The following is a 23,388-nucleotide window of genomic DNA, read 5'->3' as shown; positions in this document are numbered from 1 at the left end:
GGATGGATGGCTGGTGGATGGATGGATGGATGGATGGATGGATGGATGGCTGGTGGATGGATTGATGGATGGATATTTTTCTGGTTTGTTTCGTTAGTTTTATCCGGAGCTGTAACTTCCAGACTCTTCCTCTCGTCTCCAGACTGCGGAGGAACTCTGTGTATCGTTCAGATCGGAGAGGCTGGCAATCCTTCACTCCGGGTTCCATCGACTTTGCCTGCACATAATTAGCAGGAGCGGCTCGCTGCAGATGTTGGAAACACTCATGTGAAGTAACAGCAACATCAAAGGGAGGAGGAAGTATATATGTAAATAGGGGGAAGTAGGAGAAGAAAAGGAAGGGGGGTCAAGAGTCTCCACATTTACAGAAAACAGTGCACTTGCTGCCAGATCGCATTCCTTCTAATGGAGGGTGAAGACAGGGAGCTGAAACATGACTAAACCACACCAGTTCTGGGCGTTTAATCTGGCAGACACAGGGAGTAACGACAGTGGTGGGGGGAGGGGGGTGGAGAGGGACGTACCGTGGAGTCTCGTGTGAGACTGGTTCAGACGGACAGGAGATGAGGGGACATATCGTGTGGGGGGGGGGGGGGGGAGCAGGATCACAGCAGAAACATTATGATCGACTTGGACATAAAACAGGTGTATATACGCCGTGCTAGGAGAGACAGAGAGCAGGGAGGGATTGTTCATGACAATCTCCCTTGTGGGGGTAGTGGTTCAATTTACCTTTATATCCTATCTTGACTGCTCCTATTACACATCCGAGGAAAGGGAAACATTTGGAAAAGAAAATTACTTATCTCTGCGGTGGCAGTGTGCTAAGACTGGCAAACACATTTACTTAGAGTAAGTTGCAGAAGGAAAAAGTGTTAGCAGTGTCTGGAACACAGCTGCCTGCAAACGTAGCTTAAATATTTAGAGAAGAGGTCCTGCAGGTCGTTGTATTCACCGCCTTTTAGCTGGACTCTAAATTCAACTGGAACGTAAGTCAAAGTATTCATGATGATTGTTAATACTAAGCTTGAGTGTCAGCATACAGGTGCATCTCAATAAATTAGAATATTGTTGAAAACGTATTTCAAAAAACATTTTTTTTAAATGCATTCAGTTTTATTACACATATTTTAAACTTTTGTCAGAAATAAATAAAATAAAAATAAATAAAAACATTTTTATAATTATGGATTGCAGGTAATTAAAAAAACTAATTTCAGTTTCTCAGAAAATTTGAGTATCACATAAGATAAATATGAAAACTCAAATTTTTAATTGAGGTAATTGCAGGATCTGTAATTAATTCATCACAAATAATCACATTTTAATGGAAAACCTCATATTAGCAAGATAAGCAACATTTTCAATTCAAAAAAAGCTTTTTGCTGATAAATTATTAATTCTCCTTTTTGCCCAGCTTGTACACAACAATAATCTTTTCCAGCGTCCCATCAGATCGTTTCTGAAGCAAAAATTAACCCCCAGCGAGCCAAAGGAAGGAATTTTGTTGTCTGTTGCTGTTGGTTGTGCATCAGATATGTGGATGTGACAGAAACGCACAAGCACAAAGGATTCAGCTGGAACTGTCGTATGCAAATAATAAAAACAATAAAAAAAATAAATAAAACTATTATTTTGGACACAATTTTTAACAAGTTAAAATCTATACATATAATTAATCAAAATTAGCAAATTAAAAGCAAATTAAAATTAAACTAATTTACATTTTGGGCCATATCAAATCACAAATGTCCAGTTGTGGCTGAATATAATGATAAACCCATTAACACACTGTTAAAATATGAATAAATAATTGTATCTGTATTCAATGAGTAATTCTTAAAATTAAATAATATGGAATATTCTATTACTTTAATATAATTTGGCAGCATTTGATTGATAAATAATATATAAGCATACAACCTTTATATTGAAGGTCATATTTATGTTCCATAAATTAAAACCTATGTGCCTTGAATCTGACACGAGATCTAACATACAAAAAAAAAGAATAAACTGCTGACTTGATGGTTGTCTGTCAACTGCTGAATCAACTGGCTGTTAAGACAGTGCTATGTTTCACATGCTATGTTTAATGCAAAGTTTAGAGGAGGGAAAACGTGTGGTAGAAGAACCACAACATTTAAAAGATTCAAAAGTTTAGGAAAGATTCAAATACTCTTTTGGAATTCAAGAAAATATAATATTTCAATTACAAATCAAGGTAGAGAGCCACAGAATCAAAGCTGCTTCATGTCTAAATTGAAGTTTTCAGATTGACTAATGATTTCGGGAACCATGTAATCAGCGCTGCCGTCTACCAGGACATTTTGGAGCAGGTCATGCTTCCCTCTGCTGACAGACTTTATGGAGTTCCTCGTTTCATTCTCCAACAGGACTTGGCAGCTGCTCACACCGCCAAAAGTACAAATATCTCCCACAGCATCTAATTCATCCAAAAGCAGACCCGATCTAGTACTGAGTGCATGTACTGTACAGCACATGTCCATACGTTTCAATCGGCTGACATGTTATTCATTAAAAATCATGATTTATTCCTCTTGTGCAATATTGTATTTTCTTAGAAACTGAATTTTGTTTTTTTTTATTAGGTGTAAGACATAATTATCCAAATTAAAGGAAATAAACATTTAATTTAAAAATTTAAATAATCTACTTTAAATCACAATATAATTTATTGAGGATTACCTGTATGACTAGTGTTAATGAAAGAGAGGGAAGATGCAAGTTCACCAAATTTCTGCTTTAAAGTGTTTGCATTTTTAAGCAAAACATGGGTTCAGTTTGATAAGAAGCACAGAAAAAAATATTTATACAAAGATAAAAGTTTTGAACAAAGGGAAAGTCTTTTTACCTGAAACTCTGGAATCCAAGGCTACACGTGTAAGCCAAGACGGAGTCGGAAAGAGACAGAGAGGGAGGCAGACAGGCATAGAAACAGGGAATAAAGAAGAGAATGGATATAAGGAAGAGTTAGGCAAAGGAATGCAGAGGAAGAAACAAACAGAAAATCTATCGGAGAAATGGACAGAAGTAACAGCAGTTACAGTTACAGAAGTTTATTTCTAGCTTAGTGAAAGGAGTAAAAAACTTTTAAAATAAAGTTGGAGTGATTAATCACAATACTAAATGTCCTAATGGGTAAAAAGAGCCTTGATTTGTGAATATATTCCTGTTTAAAAAAAAACAACTTGGGTAAAACGAAGCCTTTGTTAACACTCTCCATCTGCTTTTTCTTATTTAAAACGTGCACAGTTTGTCTTTTCTTTGTTTTCGGACCTTCTGAATCAGTTTCATCCCGGTCTGCATCAAAACATTTCTCTGTCTGCTTGTCAGCATGTGTACGGCCTCAGCGTCCAATGTGAATGGATCAGGAAGCAGAGTTCTCTGCTTCTGTGCTTTGATTTATTTTTATTTTTTATTTATTTTTATTTCATCATCTTCACTTCAGTGATTTTACGCTGAGACAAATCAAAAACACCTTCGCAGCAAACCGCGATGCTGAGAAAGCAGTTGACAATAGGGTAAGCCTTGCATATAAAACAGGATCTAGATGCTTGTGAAAAAGAATGACCAAGGAAGTGCTCCATTCAGGCGCTGACCATGTAATGTGATTAAAAGGCGCTTTGTGCAAATGGCAGTTATTCAGAGTTTGAAAGACAAAATAAGCTCCCAGTTCCTTTAAGAAAAGGTAGCGCACTGCCTATTCATGGGAGTCCAAAGCATGGAGTTACTTTCCTGACGGGAGCCTCGAACAGAAGAAAAGAAAGAGAAAATGGATGACGTGCAGAGGCGGCCCCCGAGGAGGGAAAGATTAATAAGATCAGGAATGTGACCCTTCCAACAACTCCCTCACTGCAATCTCCTCTCGCCTCAGAGGTGGACCCGGGCGGCAGAGAGGGGATTGCTTGAGAGAGAACCTGTAAATACGTAATTAGGACTCGAGAGTTTTGGAGGGTTGGATCTTTTTGTTTCGTGGCTAATGTGCTGCCATGGAGAGGCAGGAGGATGACACTTGGGAGAATGGTGTTTGAGGCTGGGTGTCAAGGTTTAACTACAGGACCTTTGGCAGAGGGGAAGATGTGGAGGAAGTCTGAAGTAAAGGTCAATAAGAAGTGGCATCTCAGAACTCATTATCCTCATTAATGCCAGGTGAAGCACTGCTATTTTGGAAAAAAACGATATTCCAAAGAGGCTTTCCAACGGTTTCGTGGCTCCCTTAATACCTGCCCTTGACTCACTAATACAGAAGACCCACTTCAGCAGTTTAAAAGGTGGAATATATTAATTTTTTATATAAATTACAAAGTTAATATGTGGTTCTTTTGAAGGGAGAATGTGTACAGCAGAAGAAAAAAAGAGCAACAGATGACAAAAAAAGAAAATAAATATTCAAAGATTTACCACATGAATATTCAAAATTTTCACAAAAACTGTTTTTCAGCAATCTGTTCTTCAAAAGATTGAAATATTTCTGTTCACATGAGCTTCCTTATAACTCTTGCAGATGGAGGAAAATCTCAGCAGAGCAAACATTTCCATTCGGATCAGCAGGTCATTGCCTGTAGAAAACCAAAGATTTGCTACTTTTATGAATTGAATAAATAAAACTGCCTGGGTGAAGGTGAAGGTACAACCCAAAGCTGCTGAAGGAGAAATTAATAAAATCTAAACTTCAACAAGAACAGAGTAGCACGTTCTGTTCTGACTGAAGAGGTTTTTTAATGAGTGAAATGGCTCTTCTCCCAGGGTGCCTCTGCGTCAGGTGGAGGCACAAGCTTTAAAAAATTATACATGAAATTTACAGCTAAATTAGATTTTACTGGTTAGTTGTTTAGTGAGTGAGGAGTTGGCACAGGTTGAGCATTTAAAGGTGAATAATGCTTCATTTATTCATTTTTACAGAACTGCATTCTCTAGACTGGTTTAATTTGAACTGGACTTATTGTAGCATGAAATTGAAATTAAAATATTCTATATTAACTGCACACTCTTTAAATCCTGAATTAAAATAATTTGTAAAAAAAAAAATAGGAACCAGATTTCCCATGTTTGGGAACCAGTGCTTTAATGGTTTTCAGTAAGTTTGACAGACCGCCTCCTGGCTGCTCTGATAGTTTCAGTTTTCTGTGGAAACTGGACTCCAGCCAGCAGAGGTTGAGCTGTGCACCCTGAAAACATCACTAACACCTCCTGACTAGTTTGTGGTGGTTGTTAGGAGAGCGTGGGCAGCAACAGAAGTATAAAATGATCTAATGCCTCAAACCCTTTCTGAAAATACCAGCGTTCACACTCCAGCGTTGCCCTTTTATGCCTGCCAATAGATGAGCTCCCTCTGGGGCCTGGGTCTCTCTGGGAAGCGTGTGTAGGTGTGTGTGTCACCGTGGCTCACCGATGGTGCAGTGCTCGCCCGTCCAGCCCTGGTGGCAGTCACACTTGCCCTCCCGGCAGACTCCATGGTCGATGCAGCGTGGGTGACAGTCCCTCTGCTCACATTCTGGTCCCGTCCAGCCTTCCTCGCAGTGACACGCACCACCGATGCAGGAGCCGTGGGAACCGCAGTCCACCACACACACCTCTGTTGCAGAAACAAGAGAGCTGCTGAAACATGCATCTTCTGTTCTGTGAAAGCCCTCTACCCCCTTCTGCATCTGCCACTAAAAAACAAGTAAAAATCCCTCTCTGATGTTTGCTCAGAAGAGTTAAACTGGGCCAAAAAGTTCAACAGTAAACACAATTTGTTTGCAGAACTTCCTGTGTCATGGGGCTAAATGCTGCAACCACTGAAATGCCTGATTTAATGTGACCAGTAATTATTAGTTTGCTAGATTTTTATTGCAGTATTTTACATGAAAGACTTCAGATCCTGACTCTCTCAGGAACTTTTGATTTCAGAGGATTAGGCAAACATTTTTTTTCCTGTCGACATGAAGTGCTGCAAACACATTCAGACACCTTGAACTTTTTCAAATTTATGTGAAAGGCCAACAAAAGAAGCTGCTATTATTAAGAGTAAATAAAAGCACATGTGGCTATTTTTTCAAACAGTTTATGAGAAACACAAATTTCTAACCCCATAAGTATTCTATCCCCTTTATTCTGATACGCCTGAAGGAGGCCGAATGCAAATACATGTCACACTTTTAAGACTTATATTTGGTAAAACCCCATAGAACCATCTGTACATTTGTTTCCACTGAACAACTATGTGCAACTTTTTGTTGATTTAAAGTATAAAAATCCATGGAGCTTTGGATACTTATGTAAGCATCATCCCAAGTATGAGAAAAGTGATGCTTGCATATTCGAACTTGTGACTTAACAGCATCATGTTTGATCCAAAGAGTAAAAATGTTTGCCAAAAAATAAATTTCCATCAATTGCCAGAGCCTGGAAACATCAAGACATCTCTGAAGCACATTGAAGCAAAATGAAAAGTGACTGTTTTACACAAATTGAATAAAATCTTAAACGTTAAATAGAAGCATATAGTTTTCTAAAAACGCAAGAAGGAAGCTTTCAGAGTCAGACCACATTAACTTAATCCTGTTTCCTTCAACTGCAAATTTTGGAGGGCTGAAATTATCCTATCAGCAAACTGCTTCAATCCCTCTAACAAGTGGCTGTCATCAGGAAGTGTTTACAACATACATTAAGCATTTGTCTCAATAACTACCTTGGAATAAAAGAAATAAAAACAGACTTTTGTTTGTGATGCTTTCACAGTTTAATAATCCACTATTTTCATGGATTGCATTATTTATCAGTGCGGCTCTATTAAAATGAAACAAAACCTGTCTATGTCTAAAAAGCTGGTAAGAATAAAGAACTGCAATTACTGTATGTGGAAAAAGTTCCAAAATAAGCACTCTGGCAAATTATGAAGCCTCACTTGCCTCGTCTTAACAGACTGAAGCTGGGTTCTTTTGTCTCGACTCAGAGATGTGTAATGAACATGCTTTCTTATAGTACTGCAAACAGAAGAGCAGCTGTTGCAGATATGTGCTGTCTTCAGAAAATTGACAGGATTGGATGTGTTGGTGAGGAATCTGAGTTTTTCATGTTAAAGCTAATGCTCAACAAGCTGCTTCTGCTCTTACGGGAGATGGAGACGTGCAGATTTTACACAAAACAATACCTACTATCGAATCTTTAGAACACAGATTTTTGCTGTCAGAGAACACTTTAAGAAAAATAACTTTATTAAGGCTTCGAGGTTCCAGGAAACCATAATGAGAAATGTTATCCACAAGTGGAGAGAGCATGGAACAGTGGTGAACCAACCAAATGTACTCCAAGAGCTCGTCAACGACTCAAACAGGTGGTCACATCAGAACCCAGAACAATTGTCACAGTTAAGGTCAAAGGTCATGATTCAACCATAAGGAAGTGAGACTGGACAGAAATGCCTTCGATAGGAGAGTTTGAAGGGTAAAAATCAATCCCGACCAAATTCATTGTTCACATGTTTCTTTTATTTACTCGTTTCTAAACGCATCACCATCCCATAATAGTTTTTCCTCTCGCTGCAGAACTGGACTCTGCAAGACGTCTCAGAGATGGCTCCTGTTTCAGTTCCATGTGCCATCAGAACACATTGACTTTCATTCATCAGAAGATCCTCGTCTTTATTTGGACGCTCGTTTTTGTTTAACCGATGTTTATGCATCCCTGGTATTGTAAGTCGTCCTCTTTCATTGTTTGGTTAGTAACTAAATATTGTGTATTGATTTTTCTGGTGAAAGTAATCTGATTTTTAGATGTTTTAGCTGCTCCTTTTTGAGTGTTTTTGACACAGTAACCTTTATTGTTACTATGGATATGCAATTAATCCTTATTGCATCTAATCTGACCATTTTAATGCTGTTTATCAGCTGTTTGTCATTTCCAATGACTCTTTGCAGAATTGTGGTTTTATTTCCTTGTGTTTATTTTGTATTTCGACCTGTCCTGTTAGATGGATTATATATGCTGTGTGTTGTGGCATGAGTGATGTTTCCTGTCATCTGTTATGGATTGACAACATGAGGGGATTGCAGTTTTAAATCTGCTGAACTAGACCAGTCTGTCAGAGGTCACATGCTTGGATTATATTCCATCAACTCTTTTACATAAATGATCCCCAAAAATTTCAGGAAAATGTTGTGTAGACTGACGGGACAAAAGTGTGTGACCTGTTATATTTGATGTAAAACTAACAGCATTTAAGAAAGGGGTCATCTGACAGGTACAGTGATATCTGTGGTTTCTTTTCTGTTCAGAATAAGGAGGATTGATGAAATCAGGACTTTTCCCCTCTAAGTCCTAAAGACAGACATCGGGCCAGGATTTTGTGGTGTTGAGATAAAACAAATTTGGGTTTTGAAGAAGAATAACGATAGATAATTCACCTGCAAGTCAGTCTCTAACTGACTAATAAGACAACATTACTATTAAATTGTCGTTTTGAAGTTGAAATAGATCATTACTTCTAGGATCAGTGCATCTTTTGGTCATTTGGTTTGCCTTTTAGAAATGGGTGATAAAAAAAAACAAGAAGTAATTGATTTTGTTTTAAAAAATTAAAATTAAAATCAAAATACAAAGCGTTTGCCTTTTTAAGTTTCAAAAAGGGTGAGCAAGATTTTAAAAATGTGATTAAATTTAAACTTTCATTTCAGAAGACAAAAACAAATTACCTTGAATCTTATTGTGGAGCCATTTCTAAAGGAAAATCAAATGACCAAAAAAAAAAAAAACACTGACACCCCGATAAGGTTTTAAATCCAACATGTTTATAGGAAATTGGAAAGTTTTTATACTGCATTTTATATCGACTTCAGAGAAAATAAATGAAGCAGAATCATTTGCAGCTCACAATGTAACAGGAAAGTAATAAAGTAGCTCCTCGTATTCCTGATGATTTTTCCTTTAATCCAGTCCACTCCCACTGTTTTGCCCTCACTCATTCCCTTCGTTGAGGTTTTTTTGACTGTCTGTCTCCTCCAGCTCACTGAATGGAGTTTTTCTTCGATTGAGGGACCTTGGATGGTTCTGATTAAGCTGAGCAGACACTGTAGAATATTAAGCGTGCCTCTGGAGGGGAGTCATTTAATTCCAAAGGAATACCTCCTTCTCATAGAATCTATGCAATCAATTTTTCATTAGTGCAAAAGTGTTTATCTGCCTTTAACATGCCCCTGACTCGAGCTGGATGGGGGTTGTGGGCGGTCGATCCATGCTACAGCTTGTTAATTAAAGTTTATTTAATTGAAGAAGAACCGCAGCATTAATTACGAAGGAATCCTCCACCCAGCCAGATGCGTAAACTCCCCAACTCTTGGACCGCACTGCAGCGAGGCCAGACTTATCAGTTCTGCTATTGACAAGATGTCCTGCTGCGCGAGTTGATTTGTCTGAAATTTTTGAACACTTTAAAAGAATTGAAAATTACTTCTTTAGACAAAACCTAAATGAAGTGGGACACAAGGGAGGGGAAAAAAAATCCTGTTCTCTAACACAATCGTTCCTTTGTTCCTGGGCCCATCCAAACTGGCTTCATGCTGCTTCAAAAGGTCCGCAAAGGAGCCCGTTATTTCAAACGCACCATCCCGACGCATTTACGCTTTGATTTTCACAAGTTCAGCCCAAAAGAGATACGCTCAACTCTTTTAAAGAGACTGAAACAGACTGAAAGTTCTGCTTTTAATTGTTTGACTCAGTATGTGTTCCTCTTCGGCTGCAACACGCAGGGAAGGAGTCATCTCTGAGAGGGGCAACGGCGCATAAATCACCTGATTCTCAGATAGCAGCCAGGAGGGGCCAGCCTTTGAACTAACAAGACACCTACCTGTGTCGAAAGGCAAACCCATCTAACGCACAGAAGGTAACTAATGAAGAGACGGCTGCAGGCGGACAGGAAGACAAAAATGTCTCTTTTTCCCCACATCACATGAAGCTGCTACCAAAGACTTCCAAAGATTATTTCCAACTAATCTCAAAGTCCACACATGCAAAGGCAGAACATATGCTAAGGTTCATAGGAATAAGAGCTTTGGTATTAACATATGTTTCATCTTCAATAAAGGTGTTGATTACAAAACTGTAAGAGTGTGATCTCACCCACAGTATGGTTTAATTAGTTCAAAACATATTAAATCGGATGATTTTTTTTAGGTTTAAATTGTTGGAGAATAGAAACACGTTGCAGATGTCATCTGTTGCTAAACAACACAAAGACGTTTGTGACTGTTAAAATAGTTTTTTTTGTTTTTTTTTTATCCAAATGAGCTTTGAAACACTTCTAGTAACTTTTACATCCATTGTACATAAACCATTTTAATCCCAGTCTACTTCCAAGTCACACTATGATAAAATAAATGAAAATGATTCATTTATTTTCATTTTTGTTGATTTACAAAGATTGAATATGTTTAAATATTAAAATCTCTGGGACCGTTTAGGTTTGTTGAGGTATTTTTATTTTCTTGCCACAGACTGTGGCTCTGATCCATGTTAGAACAGGTTTAATCTGATGAAACATGACAGATTATGAGTCTTGATTACAGTAAAAATAACCACCACCAAAGTCCTGCAGGAAGTAAACTACAGATGCATCACAATACAATAGTCCATCCATCCATCCATTTTCTTCCGCTTATCTGGGGTCGGGTCACGGGGGCAGCAGCTTCAGAAGGGAGGCCCAGACCCCAAGGCGTTCCCAGGCCAGCTGAGAGACATAGTCCCTCCAGCGTGTCCAGCGTGTCCTGGGTCTTCCCCGGGGCCTCCTCCTGGTGGGACGTGCCCGGAACACCTCACCAGGGAGGCGTCCAGGAGGCATCCGTACCAGATGTCTGAGCCTCAACTGTCTCTTCTCGACGTGGAGGAGCAGTGGCTCTACTCTGAGTCCTTCCCGGATGACCGAGCTTCTCATCCTATCTCTAAGGGAGGAAACCCATTTCGGCCGCTTGTATCCGGGACCTCGTTCTTTCGGTCATGACCCAAAGCTCATGACCATAGATGAGGGTGGGAACGTAGATCGACCGGTAAATCAAGAGCTTCGCTTTTTCACTCAGCTCTCTCTTCACCACGGCGGACCGGTACAGCGCCCGCTTCACAGCAGACGCTGCCCCAATCCGCCTGTCGATCTCCTGCTCCCTTCTTCCCTCATTCGTGAACAAGATCCCCAGATACTTAAAGTCCTCCACTTGAGGCAGGACGACCCCCCTGACCCGGAGAAGGCACTCTACCTTTTTCCGGCTCAAGACCATGACCTCGGATTTGGAGGCACTAAGTCTCATCCCAGTCACTTCACACTCGGCCGCGAACCACGAGAGCTGCAGATCATGATCTGATGAAGCCAACAGGACCACAACATCCGCAAAAAGCAGAGATGCGATCCTAAGGCCACCAAAATGGATCCCCTCAACACCTCGGCTGGTCTAGAGATTCTGTCTATGAAAGTAATGAACAGAATCGGTGATGAAGGGCAGCCTTGGCGGAGTCCAACTCTCACCGGAAACGGAACAATACAATAGTGAAATTTTATTTAAATAATTCAGTACTGAAAAGGAAACTCATATTCACAACAGGTTGATCACTATCATTAAAAATACAATATTTAGTTTCTCATATAATTAGACAATGGCGTCTACACAATAAAAATAAATACAGTGATCCCTCGCTATAACACGGTTCACATTTCGTGGTCTCGCTGCTTCACGGACTTTTATGTGCAGTCTTTTTCACATTGTGTTCTGCATCCTGATTGGCTAAACAGTCTCCGCTTCTTCTCTACCTGAGTGCCAATAACGTTATGGTATTTAAATACAAGTAATGCAGATTGGCCATTCAGGAGATGAAAGCTGAAAACTTTGAATGCCTGCTGGAAAAAACTGTGGGGCACATCCGCTGACCTGAAAACAGGTTTGGTTCTTTGGTTTCAAAGTAGAGCATTTAATTATGCTCTATAATATTTGTAAAAACTAAAGGTAACTACTTTGCAGATTTCACTTATCGCGGGTTATTTTCAGAACGCAACCCCTGCGAAAAACGAGGGATCACTGTGTTAAACCAGAAGATTAAGCTGTGGAGATGAAGCACCTTGGATTTTGTCTCTCCTCTTCCTCCACACTGCACCAAATTAATGCTACATTTTCTTTCATTTGAAAAGACATGAATCTTTCCTCAACCCTTGAAAGGGCTTTGCTTCGCACTCATTTAAATGTTGTAGCTGTCCTTGTATGGCTTTCTCTACTACATGTTTTCCTTCCACTAAGCCTTTTTATTGCATGGATATAGCACTGTGTGACTGTAATTATGACCAAAGAGCAACAGTCCAGCCATTTTTCTCTGCCGTTATCCTCGCTGATCGTGCCCTTTTCCTATCATGTTTCATACAAGCACACTTTCAATTAATGTGCTTGTATGAAGCAATCTGTCTGCTGGACGTCTGAAAAGGCAGCAGCTTTCTCCGTAAATAGTATTTTGTTTAAACATAGGCTTATGTATTATTTTACTTGTCTATGAAAGTGAATTTTGGGTGTTTGTTTGCTGTAAGCCATAATTAGCAAGCAGAAGTAAATGCTTGGAATTTATCAGTCTGTGTGGGTGTCAATCCTATATATAACTTTCATTGTTCAAACTGAAATAAATTAACCTTTCAATGATTTTTAAGTTTTTTGAATTGTGCCTGCATAAAAGAAAGAAAATTGCTCTGGGTGTGACAGGTCTCCAAGGCGGTAAGGCAGCGTCTCACAGCGGACGGCTCCTTCTCCCGGCAGTCAGAGGCAACAAGGTAAAAAAATCTCTAAGTATGAAAAGACGAAAGGTGGAAACGACCAGCTGCCGTATTAAATGATAAACTGATAATGAAGTATCATCTCCAGAGGAGTCTCTCCTCAGTCCTCCTGTTTATTCACCAAACTTTCCAAGCGTGAGCAGCTATCAGATGTAAACATTTGTCTTCTAAGACTCAAGGAAAGCATTTTGTGTTGGATTTATTTTCAGCGCTCACCCTCAGATTATTTTCTAGATATAAAACATTGAGGCATTCCATTGTGCCAAAAGACATCGAAAAATCTCCCTGTCCAAATAGCTGGAGCTGGTTACATTGTTTGAACAAGTCGACACAATCGTTAAAATGTTCATGCCAATCATGCACTGAAAGTGTTACCTTGCTGAAAATAAGTAACCTTCCTAAAGGAAATAGAGGAATGTAATGCAGTGCTCTCAAACACAGCACCGGCAGCGCTGCAGCAGTTTAAAGTGGACTTCATGCTCCCATTTATCACCGTGGCTGCAGGCGCACGCTACGAATTAGTGGGACATCACAAATGAGTAATTTTGTTGCTTCCTTATGGAAAATATCGGAAGAAAATAAGGTATATGATTGATTTAGAGCTTTCTTTCCAAATTGTCACACATTAATTTCAGAAAATAAATGATCCTTCTAGCTCACTAAATTATATTTTAAAACCAGAGACGATGAATACCTAAAACTGTGATTTTCCCACTTCAATGTTTTTAATAATCATTTAAAAGTAAGCCATATTTCACCATCACAGCTGTCATAATTTCATCAGGACTTGTGCTGCCAAGTTGAACAATTATTCCTAAACTTTCCAAATAATAAGACACCCACATGTGGCCCTACTGTGCTGCAGCAGAGACGTGTTATTTCAACTTGCAGCCTGTTAGTAAAGGCGCATACGTCTGCTGTTTGGTGGACCTGGTGCCTGGCGCAGCGAGGGGGGAGTTTGTTTGGAATAAATACGGAGAAATGTGGTGCCAATTACATGCTAGCGTGGCTGAAACATTACCCAAGGATACAGTAGAAAAGACATAATCCCACAGATCTAACCACACAGATTGCTCCAGCAGAAATCATTATAGCTCAATCATCAATAAAAAAGGACTGAATGGGAAAAAAAGGCTACAGATTCATTTCTGCAAAGCTTAATATCTTCTTTAACTTTGGTGAGGAAAGCGTGTGTGTGTGTGTGTGTGTGTGTGTGTGTGTGTGTGTGTGTGTGTGTATTTGTCCAGGATCTGAAAGCTTCTAACTTTCTGCCTCCAGTGATTACATCGAAAAAGTTTAAAAACACCAGAACTGTCAAGTTTAATTAAAATACTAAAATTTAATTACAGCTGAGACTCTTGATTAACAATTGAGTCACTCAACAGAAAAAGTAGTGAGCTATTCATCTGGGAATCAGCAATTTACCATATTCCAGTTAGAAGGTCAAACATAACAGCTGTAATTCTTGGGTTTTTAATTGCTGAGCTTCTTGAATAAGCCTGTAAATTTCATACATTCATGACACAAATATGCTGTTTCAAAGCCGTTATCCGGGGTTTAAGGAGCGCGTTGTGTCGTCACTTTCAACACTCTCATTTCGCAGAGGCGAGTAGTTGCAGAATTAACAACATGAAAAGATCCTCCAGTCGACACATGCAACAACTGAATGGATAAAATGGTTTCTGACCTATGGAGCAATCGGCTCCCGTCCACTTGGCCTCGCAGACGCAGCTTCCCGTATCGGTGTTGAACGTGCCGTGACTGGAGCATTGCTCTGGACAAGTGCTCTTCAGAATCTCGCAGCTGATCCCTCCCCATCCCGGGTTGCAGTGGCACTCGCCGTGATGACAGGCTCCGTGACCGGAGCACGTCGGGTCCACACAGTCCACTGAAGACACACAACCAGGGTGACAGCTATGTCACTTTGCCACTTCTAGATTTAAACATATTTATTTACCCTGGCCACTCTGAATCTTCAACCAGCCAAAAGTCACTTTCAGAGAGGAAAACCTCGAGAGCCAGATGATGGCGATCGAGCCGCAGCTGAAATTTTCGCAGGCTTTCGTTGCTGCCAATAGTAATTTTCCACCCGATGTTCAACTAGCTGCTCTACGATGTATTATAGGGTCGTTCCAACATAGAAACAGTATAATTATGCTCCATTATAGGCACTGTGAAACAATGCCCAATTAGTGTCTAGACTGATATGATCAATTACTATACTGATCTAGGGTAATAATTGCCAATTATGACCTACATAATCAACCTATTACTAACTAGAAAGAGTTGCCAAAAATATTCCATCTTCCTGCCTTATTCCCATTTTTATAAGGCTGCAACTAACAAATATTTTAGTGATCAATTATTCTATCAGTTATTCTGACGATTAATTTATTGTTCTAATTGAAAAAAGGCATATTGTGTAAAATATGCCTTCAGCTTTTTTATACATTAGAAATCATAAGAAGATGCAAATAAAAAATAATTACATTATTTTTTTAAATAAGAAAATAAACCTATTGTAGGTTTTTTAGTGATTGTAGGAAATGACGCATCTGCAGCTAAAAAAAATACTTCCAGCATCAACATGTGAAAAGCTCAGTCCTTTCTGTTTGACTTTGCATCAATAAAGTGTAGGGCAGGTCTTTTGATTATATTTTGATTAGTTAATTATTACCTGGTCAGAAAAAAATGTGCTTTATAGGAGATTTTGTTTCTGAATTTCAACCAGGTGAAGCAAAAACTCTGCCACTTAAAGAACTTTGGGCAGAACATTACAAATAAAGTGTTTTTTTAATCGTAAATGTAACATGCATATATTTTTTGTACAGTTTTAGCTGAATTTCTGCTCTGACTGTGCTGTTCTTTCAGCATTTGACCTTTCTTGAGTCTGTATATACACCAGTTAGCTAACGATTATTTCAATAATTGATTCATCACCATTAATTGTTTCAGCCCTACTTTTTAATGCATTTTTATATTTGCAAGGAAACTTAAAATAATCAGGAAATCCTCTAAGAGCTACAGATGCAGCTCCTCTGCAATGCTTCTACGCTCCAAAGAAACCTCAACATATTCATTAGTGAACTCAATAGCTTTACCATGTAGGGTCAACAACTCCCACATGTAAATCTGAGCTGATAATTGCCTTTTATCTGCATGTAGATCAATAAAGTTAAATGCAATGAAGTGAAAGGGTTGGAGGTGGGAGGGGCGGCTGACAAGAAAGAGGAAGCAGCTCTTTCTTAACAGAGGAGCAGATGCCACAAACTGATTGATTTTCGCAGGTGTCATCATCTGTGGAGGCCTGTGGTAGGGGACTGCATCGACGGGCGAAGCGCAGTCTGTTCAAGCTTGTACCCACGATGAGGTCTTAACACTTAAAGAAAGTTAATTTATACACACAATATCAATAACAACATCCAAAGCATTATCCGCTTGGTGGAGTTGAAAACGCCGATTGTTTCACTAGCAGAATGAGTCGATTTCCCCAGAGCATCAGAGAAACGTGTTGCGTCGGCTGGCTTTGATTCCAGCAGGAAGAGTTTTTCTTTCTGGCTTACCTTGATCACAGTTGACTCCTTTGTGGCCGGTGTTGCACACACAATTTCCCGCCACACAGAGTCCGTGTCCCCCACACTGCGGATCGATACACTGGGTTGCTGGAACGTCACACTCGGTGCCCTTCCAGCCGCTGTAGCACTGACAGCGCCCCCTGGTGTACTGGCCATTACCGCTACACAGCACGGGGCAAGCAGCTGAGGAAAGAGATCATGTTTGAGGAGTCAAAATTATGCAAAAATGTAAGTTTGGACCATGACTAGATTATGTTCTAGCTTTATTAAATAAAATCTACACACATTAAACTTTATGTAGCTGTAATATTCTTGTAGAGAAGCACCAGGAAGTTGCTGGGAGACCATATTTAGGACTAATCTCACAAATTTTCAAAAACATTGGTTCTGACAGGTAACCGGGTCGTCAGAAACATATTATAATTATTAGTATTATATATTTCTTCTGATCAATTAACACAACCAAAAGGTCACATTAAAAACATTTTTTTCATATAGATGCTGCTACAAAAGCTTCTTCTGGTTTGTGAAGTCTTGCTCCAGCTGGTTTGGTCTCATGTCTGGTTTGGTTTTAGCTAAGTTGGGTGTGTCTCCATTGGTGTGTGTGTTCCTCAGTGTCGTGGCATGAAAATGGGCGGGAACATGAGAATGTGGGCCAGGGTGAGCACGCAGGAGCTGTGGTTGATGCTCTGATGTAATTTGCAGCGATACTCAGCAGAACCTTGAGGTTGTGGTTAGATGAAATGTTATCCAGATATACCCATCCCAACAGTGGCTTCAGTGACTGCGTGCAGCAACTGCACAGTGTGGCATGCAATGTCCTCTGCAGTCAAAATGAATGAAACAAGGGGAAGGCATCTCAGAGTACATTATCTTGTGCACTAAAATTTTAATAAAGGTCTGAAACCCAAGCAACGTTCATTTATTTTTTATTTAGTCATATGGCAATTATTATGAATATTATTAGTTAAGATTATAGCTGATGTTATATTTTATTATGCCTCACTCAAATAAATGTAGCCGTTTCATTTTGTCTCAAAAACAAACAGCCCAAAGTGTGAAGTAGTTAAGATTAAAGCCTAACCCAATCAGCGAAGGAAGTGAATGAAACAGATTGTGAGCAAAACTCAGCTTGGCCCAGGTAGAACCCATGAAAGATGGGCAGGAACTGCTGGTTCCGGTCGGGACTGACTGAGGTAGAACCGCTTTAAAGCCATGTTGTAATGGCTTAAGTGACTCAATTGACTATTTTCAGAATCAGTCAGATGTTTAAAATAGAGATGGAGAAAACACTGCACCAAAAGAAGCTGCTTAAGGGAAAACAAGAGAAGAGGATTCTGCAGTTCAGTCAGGCTGTGAGAGGGCGAGAGAGAGCAAGACTTCTCACAGGAAGGCTCAACGACAAAGCTGCTGTGTTTTATGCATTTAAAAACAATTCAGCCTCAAAACTGTAAAGCTAAGGTAAGGATCTACATTCTCAAATAAATTGTGCTTAGTCAACAGAACGTCTCCATACAGAAGACTTCTTATGAACTCAAGTCCAATTCATACCCAGCCTGAGCTGTGAAACCCAATATGATGCCTACAAGCACATGGCATATTCTAAAAATATTTTACTGAGTACATGACTGCAAGCATTCATCAAAATGGAAATAAAAAAGGAAATATTCCAGATGTGCAGGTAGTGGAGTAATGCCTGCTCTTATTTCTGCTTAAAATTAGTCCAAATATCTTGTTAGCTTGGATATCCACAAAAACAGAAGCAGCTCTAACAAATGTGTCCAATGGAAAGTTTTATGATATGTGGACTGTAAATATTTGACATATTTATTTCAGCCTGTGTGACAAACTGGCTACCTGTCCAGGATGAATGTCGTTCTCAGGGAACTAGAGTTCTTGATTTTCATGTTTACCTTTAAGAATGAAGGGAAGCTAATTCAAGCAAACGCAATTTATCAGTCAAACTCAAGAGATGGAAATTGATTTAGCTAATTTTTCTTCATCTTGAGTAAGCCCACAGGGCCAGATTCAGTTTACCTCAGTATTATTAAGGTGGAAATAAAAAAAACAAAACATTTTTACTCTGAAGTCTAGGTGGGTGGAATAAAATCAAACTGAACTGTGGCCCGAGTTAGACAGACAAAATATACTTGTTGAGATTAAGGTGAAAAAGGTCCATGTTAAACTTATCAGATCAATTTTCCATTAAAAGAATATTGAACTGATAAGCCCTAAAAAGACTGAAGGGACCATTTAAGGCAATTATTAAAGCTGAGTAATTACCTCTGGAGCAGTAAGGTCCTATAAATCCAGGGAAGCAGTGGCACGATCCCGACACACACTCTCCATTCCCATAGCAGTTGTGTGTGCACTCTGTCACAGACTCTGTGGGAGCAGAGGTGTGCAGCTATTAATACCTCTATGAACTGTCATGTTGCAAAAAATCTTTAACAACTGCATAGTGAAAGAAAACGGCATGGAAAGCAAGCTGACTTCTTCAAAGAATTACGTGTCTCTTATGTGCTGTGCTCTGATCCAGCATGGCATACATTTACAGCTGTTTGTCTATGTCCCACTAAGGTCTAAGCCTCCATAGCTGTGCGCTGCATGCTTACCGTTCGCAACTAAGCCCTGTTAAGTAAAATCCACAAAGATGCATTTTAAATTAGACCACATAATTCCATGTCCTTGAGACATTTCCTTCCCCTGCTGTCTCCTCTTCTGCATCACCAACACCCCAGCCCCGTGAATGACTGATCATGCCCACACAAGCCATGCAATCTCCTGAGTGTTTACAGCTCAAATCCTCTCTGAGTTGAAGTTAATCTGACATATCCTACAGACAGATCTTGTGTTCTTTCAACAGACCAATGCTCATAAATCGTAGCCCCAAAAGACCAGGGCCCTCATTTTGATGGGCGTTAAGAGGGCCAACTTTTATGTTATTACTTTAGCTTGTATTGGATGTTCATTGAGCCAGTGTCAGACTCAAGCAATTTTGACCTCACACATCGATACCTTCATATTTGTAGGGCTGGATCAATGGGACTCCCCAAAGGAAAGAAAAAGAAAAACATTAACTCAACCCTAGTGTTTTTCCTTCTCCATAACCCACAAGGAAATTTCACAGACTTCAGAACACGGAAGAGGTTGTTAGGAGGGTAGGATCGATGCTCTGTACAGTCTTGCATTATAGTGCTAAGCACAATAATCCACTGCAGTGGAATGAAGACCTAAGTCTACGCTGTGCGTTGCTCAAACTTTGTGGAAACTCAATTTGTCTGGGAAAGATTCTCAGATACTTGCATCCAGGCCCAGCTGTTCCAGGAAATTAAAACCTTCCAAACATGTCATTACACATCATTCACACTCGTTAGCCCTCCCAGCAGACGTGTGTCCTCTCACCCTGGATAATAGTGTTGTAGGAGACAACTTCCACGCTTCGTCCGTCGTTATAAAATGCAAAGTGCCACACTCCTGAGTCCAGGTACTGGATGAATCCGGCTTGGTGGACGGTGACCAGGTGATCGATCCGGGCCCTTGTGTCTGGTTCGCTCAGGGTCCACTGCTCTTTAGCAATGAGCCGGCTGCCATCCAGGAGCTCCACAAAGTCATACTGTACAAAACACAGAGAGCTTTTGTCAGCAGATAGAAGTGTTTGTTATTCAGTCTAAAAAGTAAGAATGTTTTTTTGTGTAGGATACTTTGTATGCAACCAGTGGATTTCTGATGGTATATATGTAAAGTTTTGATGCAAGAAACAGCCAGAAGTGGATTGTGTATACATAGCAAATATTCACGTATAATAATTGTTGATTTTCCTGTGGCAGGTATTTGGAGTTGATAGATATTGTCTGGAGAGGTGTTTGTGTACTGATGGAACTGATACGGCTCTGAGGCAAATGCAAAAGCTACGTTGTGAAGCCTGATGGGAATTTAAAATACATTATGTGTTTATTACAGTCTGTTAAATTAACCTCGACAATGTGGTGTGAAAATGCTTGTCTAAAAGTCAGATTGGTTTAAAGCTGCTTCATCTGCATGGAATGAATAAAATATGTATCTGTTTAGTTTTTCCAGATTAAGTTTAGCATGAATGACACATTTTAATGTCTCTAATGTTTGATATGTTTAAATTCCCTTATAATTACATTTATTTACATAGATTTCCGATAAAAATACAAATATCAAATATAACAGATTTTGTGTATTTTTCCCTTTTCTTATTAGATGAGAGTATTTCTTTTTTCTTCTCAAAATAAAAAAAGAAAAACATTGATTTACTGTGTAAACAAGGTGCAACGAGTTATTCCTGCCAATGAGTAAAGAGGTGCATCTGCTCTCATTGCACCTGCTCAGCAGCACCTGAACCACATTTTGACTGGAGCTGTAACGTGTAGCAAAAAAACAGCGCAGTGCATACAGTACAAACAATCCCCAAACAGGCTGCAGGCAGCAAAGTAGCACAGCAGATGAAGACAGCAGATCCCCAGGCTAAAGCAGTTGTTAGCTACACAGATGTACTGTGTCTACACTGAAGTCTGTGGCTGGAAAAAGAGTCTGTGGGCTGCTAAGGAGTGTGATGCATACAGATTGGCTCTGTAGCTGCGTTTTGAAAAGAGCAGCAATTCAAACCCAGAGATGAGGCAGGTTGCTGCGAGTTAAAAAGCACCATTCTTTTTCAGTTTCCATATGTAGATTCCTGTAAGATTTCTAACAATTTCTGCATTATGTTACAATATAAGAAGGACATGTGTTTATGGAACAGTTTTAACATTTTTACCCAAATGTTGAGATTCTGCAGATATATAACAATCTGTTTATTCATGCATGATGGCTGCCACTATAGATCAAAGTCAACAAGGTTATTTTGACACAAGCACAGCCTGACATGAATATTAGAAAGATCCCCATCATACAAACAGACATTTGGAAATTCAGACAATTTCAAGAAGATCTTGACTGACTAGAAGGAGAGAAAAAGGTCGTTTGGGAGATTAATAATGTACATTTCTTATTTTTGTTACCATTTATTTTTTTTAGTTATTTTATCTCATTAGTCTGTTTTTGTGTTTCCCTTCTCTATTTTTTGTATTTACTTTGCATTTTTACAAGAAAAACTTTTAGAAAAACAGTTCAGACACCTTTAATGAGGCGAGCTGGATGCAATCCATCCAACCTGATTATGTGGAAGCAGCTCAGCGTTGCTGTTTCTGCAGCATAAGAAGGATTTTTTTTCCCTCTCCCACCAGCCTCAGCCATACTTCTCTGACTTTGGAAGGAACTTCTACTAACCATGTGACTACAAAGCCAAACATCCCCCACTGCATGCACACTATTCATGCTACCGAGGTGCTCCGAGTGCAGACATTACATGATCTCTCTAGGCTCTCTCTAGTACCAGGTTTTGTGAGGCTGAAAGTGAAACACAGAAAAATTGCAAAAAATATCCTAAGTTGTTTAAAACAGCTAATTTACTTTGCTGTTTAGTTCATTTTTCAGTTGAATTCTGTTTGACATCTGTGTTGAAGTTTTAGTCATTGACTTAAGAATTCTTCAAGTAGTTAGAAGATATATGTATGCTTTTATTTTGAAGTGAGTGAAGACCTTTTCCTCTCTCACATTCTAACAACAGGACTAACAACCCTGAAGTTCTCTAAAATGGTTGAAAGAAGCATCAAAAATACATCAAACTCAGAGTTTCAGCAAACATAAATGTGCATAAAGCAAGAGAGAGGTCAAGTCAACATCCTGATTCAAACTCCTTGGAGGGAAGTTGAGTGGGTTGGGAAGAGATATTAACCTGGCAGAAGTTGACTTCTCGTGTTGTTGACTTGAGGGAGAAGTAATAAAACAGTTCATCCCACAAGCATTGCACCCCCTGGCAATTCACATACATCGTGATTAGCTGGTGCGAAAGCCCCCTAACTCATCTCAATCTAACAATACAGGTGAATAGCAGTCATGAGACCAATGTGAAGAGGTTCCCAGATGTCTCACGGATAGAGGGGAAAAGTCTGTGCGTTCCCAAGTCTTTGAAACGTGTGGAGATTGACCTGACCAACTGAATGCAAACCAAAAGAAAAAAAAACAAAAAGTTACTTTCTTCAAACTTGTCTGATTTGTATCATCACAGACAGACACTCAATAGCTGATGGAGGAAGTCTATATTTGACAAAGGTGGAAAGGTTGTTGCACTTAAATGCTGTCTTGTCTTCCAAGCAGTGAATGCGACGAACAGTCAATATCTCTCATTGGGGTCTTTCATGCTCAGTTAAGTAAATGCATTGATTTGTTCCTCCAGTACCTGAGCAGAATGTAGTTTAGAGGCAGACACAATGGACACAATGTTGCACATTGACAAGGATGAGTGTCGGAATAGCAGTGGCTTAAAACATGAACGTAGTGTCTTGCTAAGAAGGATGCTTTGGACTTTGATTTTGTTCCGTTGCCTTTTTCCATCCGTCCGTTTTCTTTGTTTTTTGCCTTGGAAGTGCAGACTAACTCACCCATTGTTACTTATATTGAACATTTTTCCCATCAGAGTGTGGCCCTAACACTCAACACTTAAGTAAAGCCCACCTTTACTAAGAGCGAATGAGTAGAAGGTGAAGCTGAGAGCTTTTTCTGTTGAGTGTGGAGGAAAATAACTGTTGTCTGAGAGCTTTCATCACCATCAGCACACACCAGACACTTAGATGCACAGAAATGTCATTCAAGAGTTGGTCGTCAGACATTCTGGAAACACGTCAGTTTGATATTAGCATATATTTATAGGAAAGAAAACACAGATAAAAACAAAACTTAGTTTTTATTTACAAATGAGCAGATGTTCAAAATTCACAATGCAGTAAGTGAATTAATAAGGACAAGTAAATTACCATCAATAATTAGGATTTATTGACAAAGTTTATATTGTGTTAAAAGTAAGAACAATTTAAATGTTAAAACAGATACTTATTATTTCATTATAATTTATTCAATTATTTGGTGAGAACTGATCTTTGATTTCAA

The 23,388-nt window shown here is 39.4% G+C and overlaps 1 protein-coding gene across 7 annotated transcripts in view; it reads right to left on the bottom strand.

The window, feature by feature from the left end:
• si:dkey-237h12.3 (teneurin-3) overlaps positions 1–23,388 on the bottom strand; it is a 199,105-nt gene that overhangs the window by 56,905 nt on the left and 118,812 nt on the right. For 3 of the 7 annotated variants that reach the window (XM_016670908.1, XM_016670909.1, XM_016670913.1), the window contains 7 exons: positions 19,780–19,990; positions 18,658–18,759; positions 16,363–16,557; positions 14,487–14,687; positions 5,414–5,599; positions 2,876–2,896; positions 733–756 (listed from right to left, as the gene is read on the bottom strand). In XM_016670908.1, coding sequence (XP_016526394.1) covers positions 733–756; positions 2,876–2,896; positions 5,414–5,599; positions 14,487–14,687; positions 16,363–16,557; positions 18,658–18,759; positions 19,780–19,990 — 940 coding nt within the window. The remainder of the gene's footprint in view (positions 1–732; positions 757–2,875; positions 2,897–5,413; positions 5,600–14,486; positions 14,688–16,362; positions 16,558–18,657; positions 18,760–19,779; positions 19,991–23,388) is intronic. The other 4 variants (XM_016670914.1, XM_016670910.1, XM_016670911.1 and 1 more) reach the window with 2 other exon arrangements.

The sequence above is a fragment of the Poecilia formosa genome, unplaced genomic scaffold, assembly GCF_000485575.1.
Source record: "Poecilia formosa unplaced genomic scaffold, Poecilia_formosa-5.1.2 Scaffold39, whole genome shotgun sequence".
In the NCBI taxonomy this organism is placed as follows: domain Eukaryota; kingdom Metazoa; phylum Chordata; class Actinopteri; order Cyprinodontiformes; family Poeciliidae; genus Poecilia; species Poecilia formosa.
Note: the sequence above shows the minus strand (reverse complement) of the source record. Positions and strands in the feature narration are given on the sequence as shown.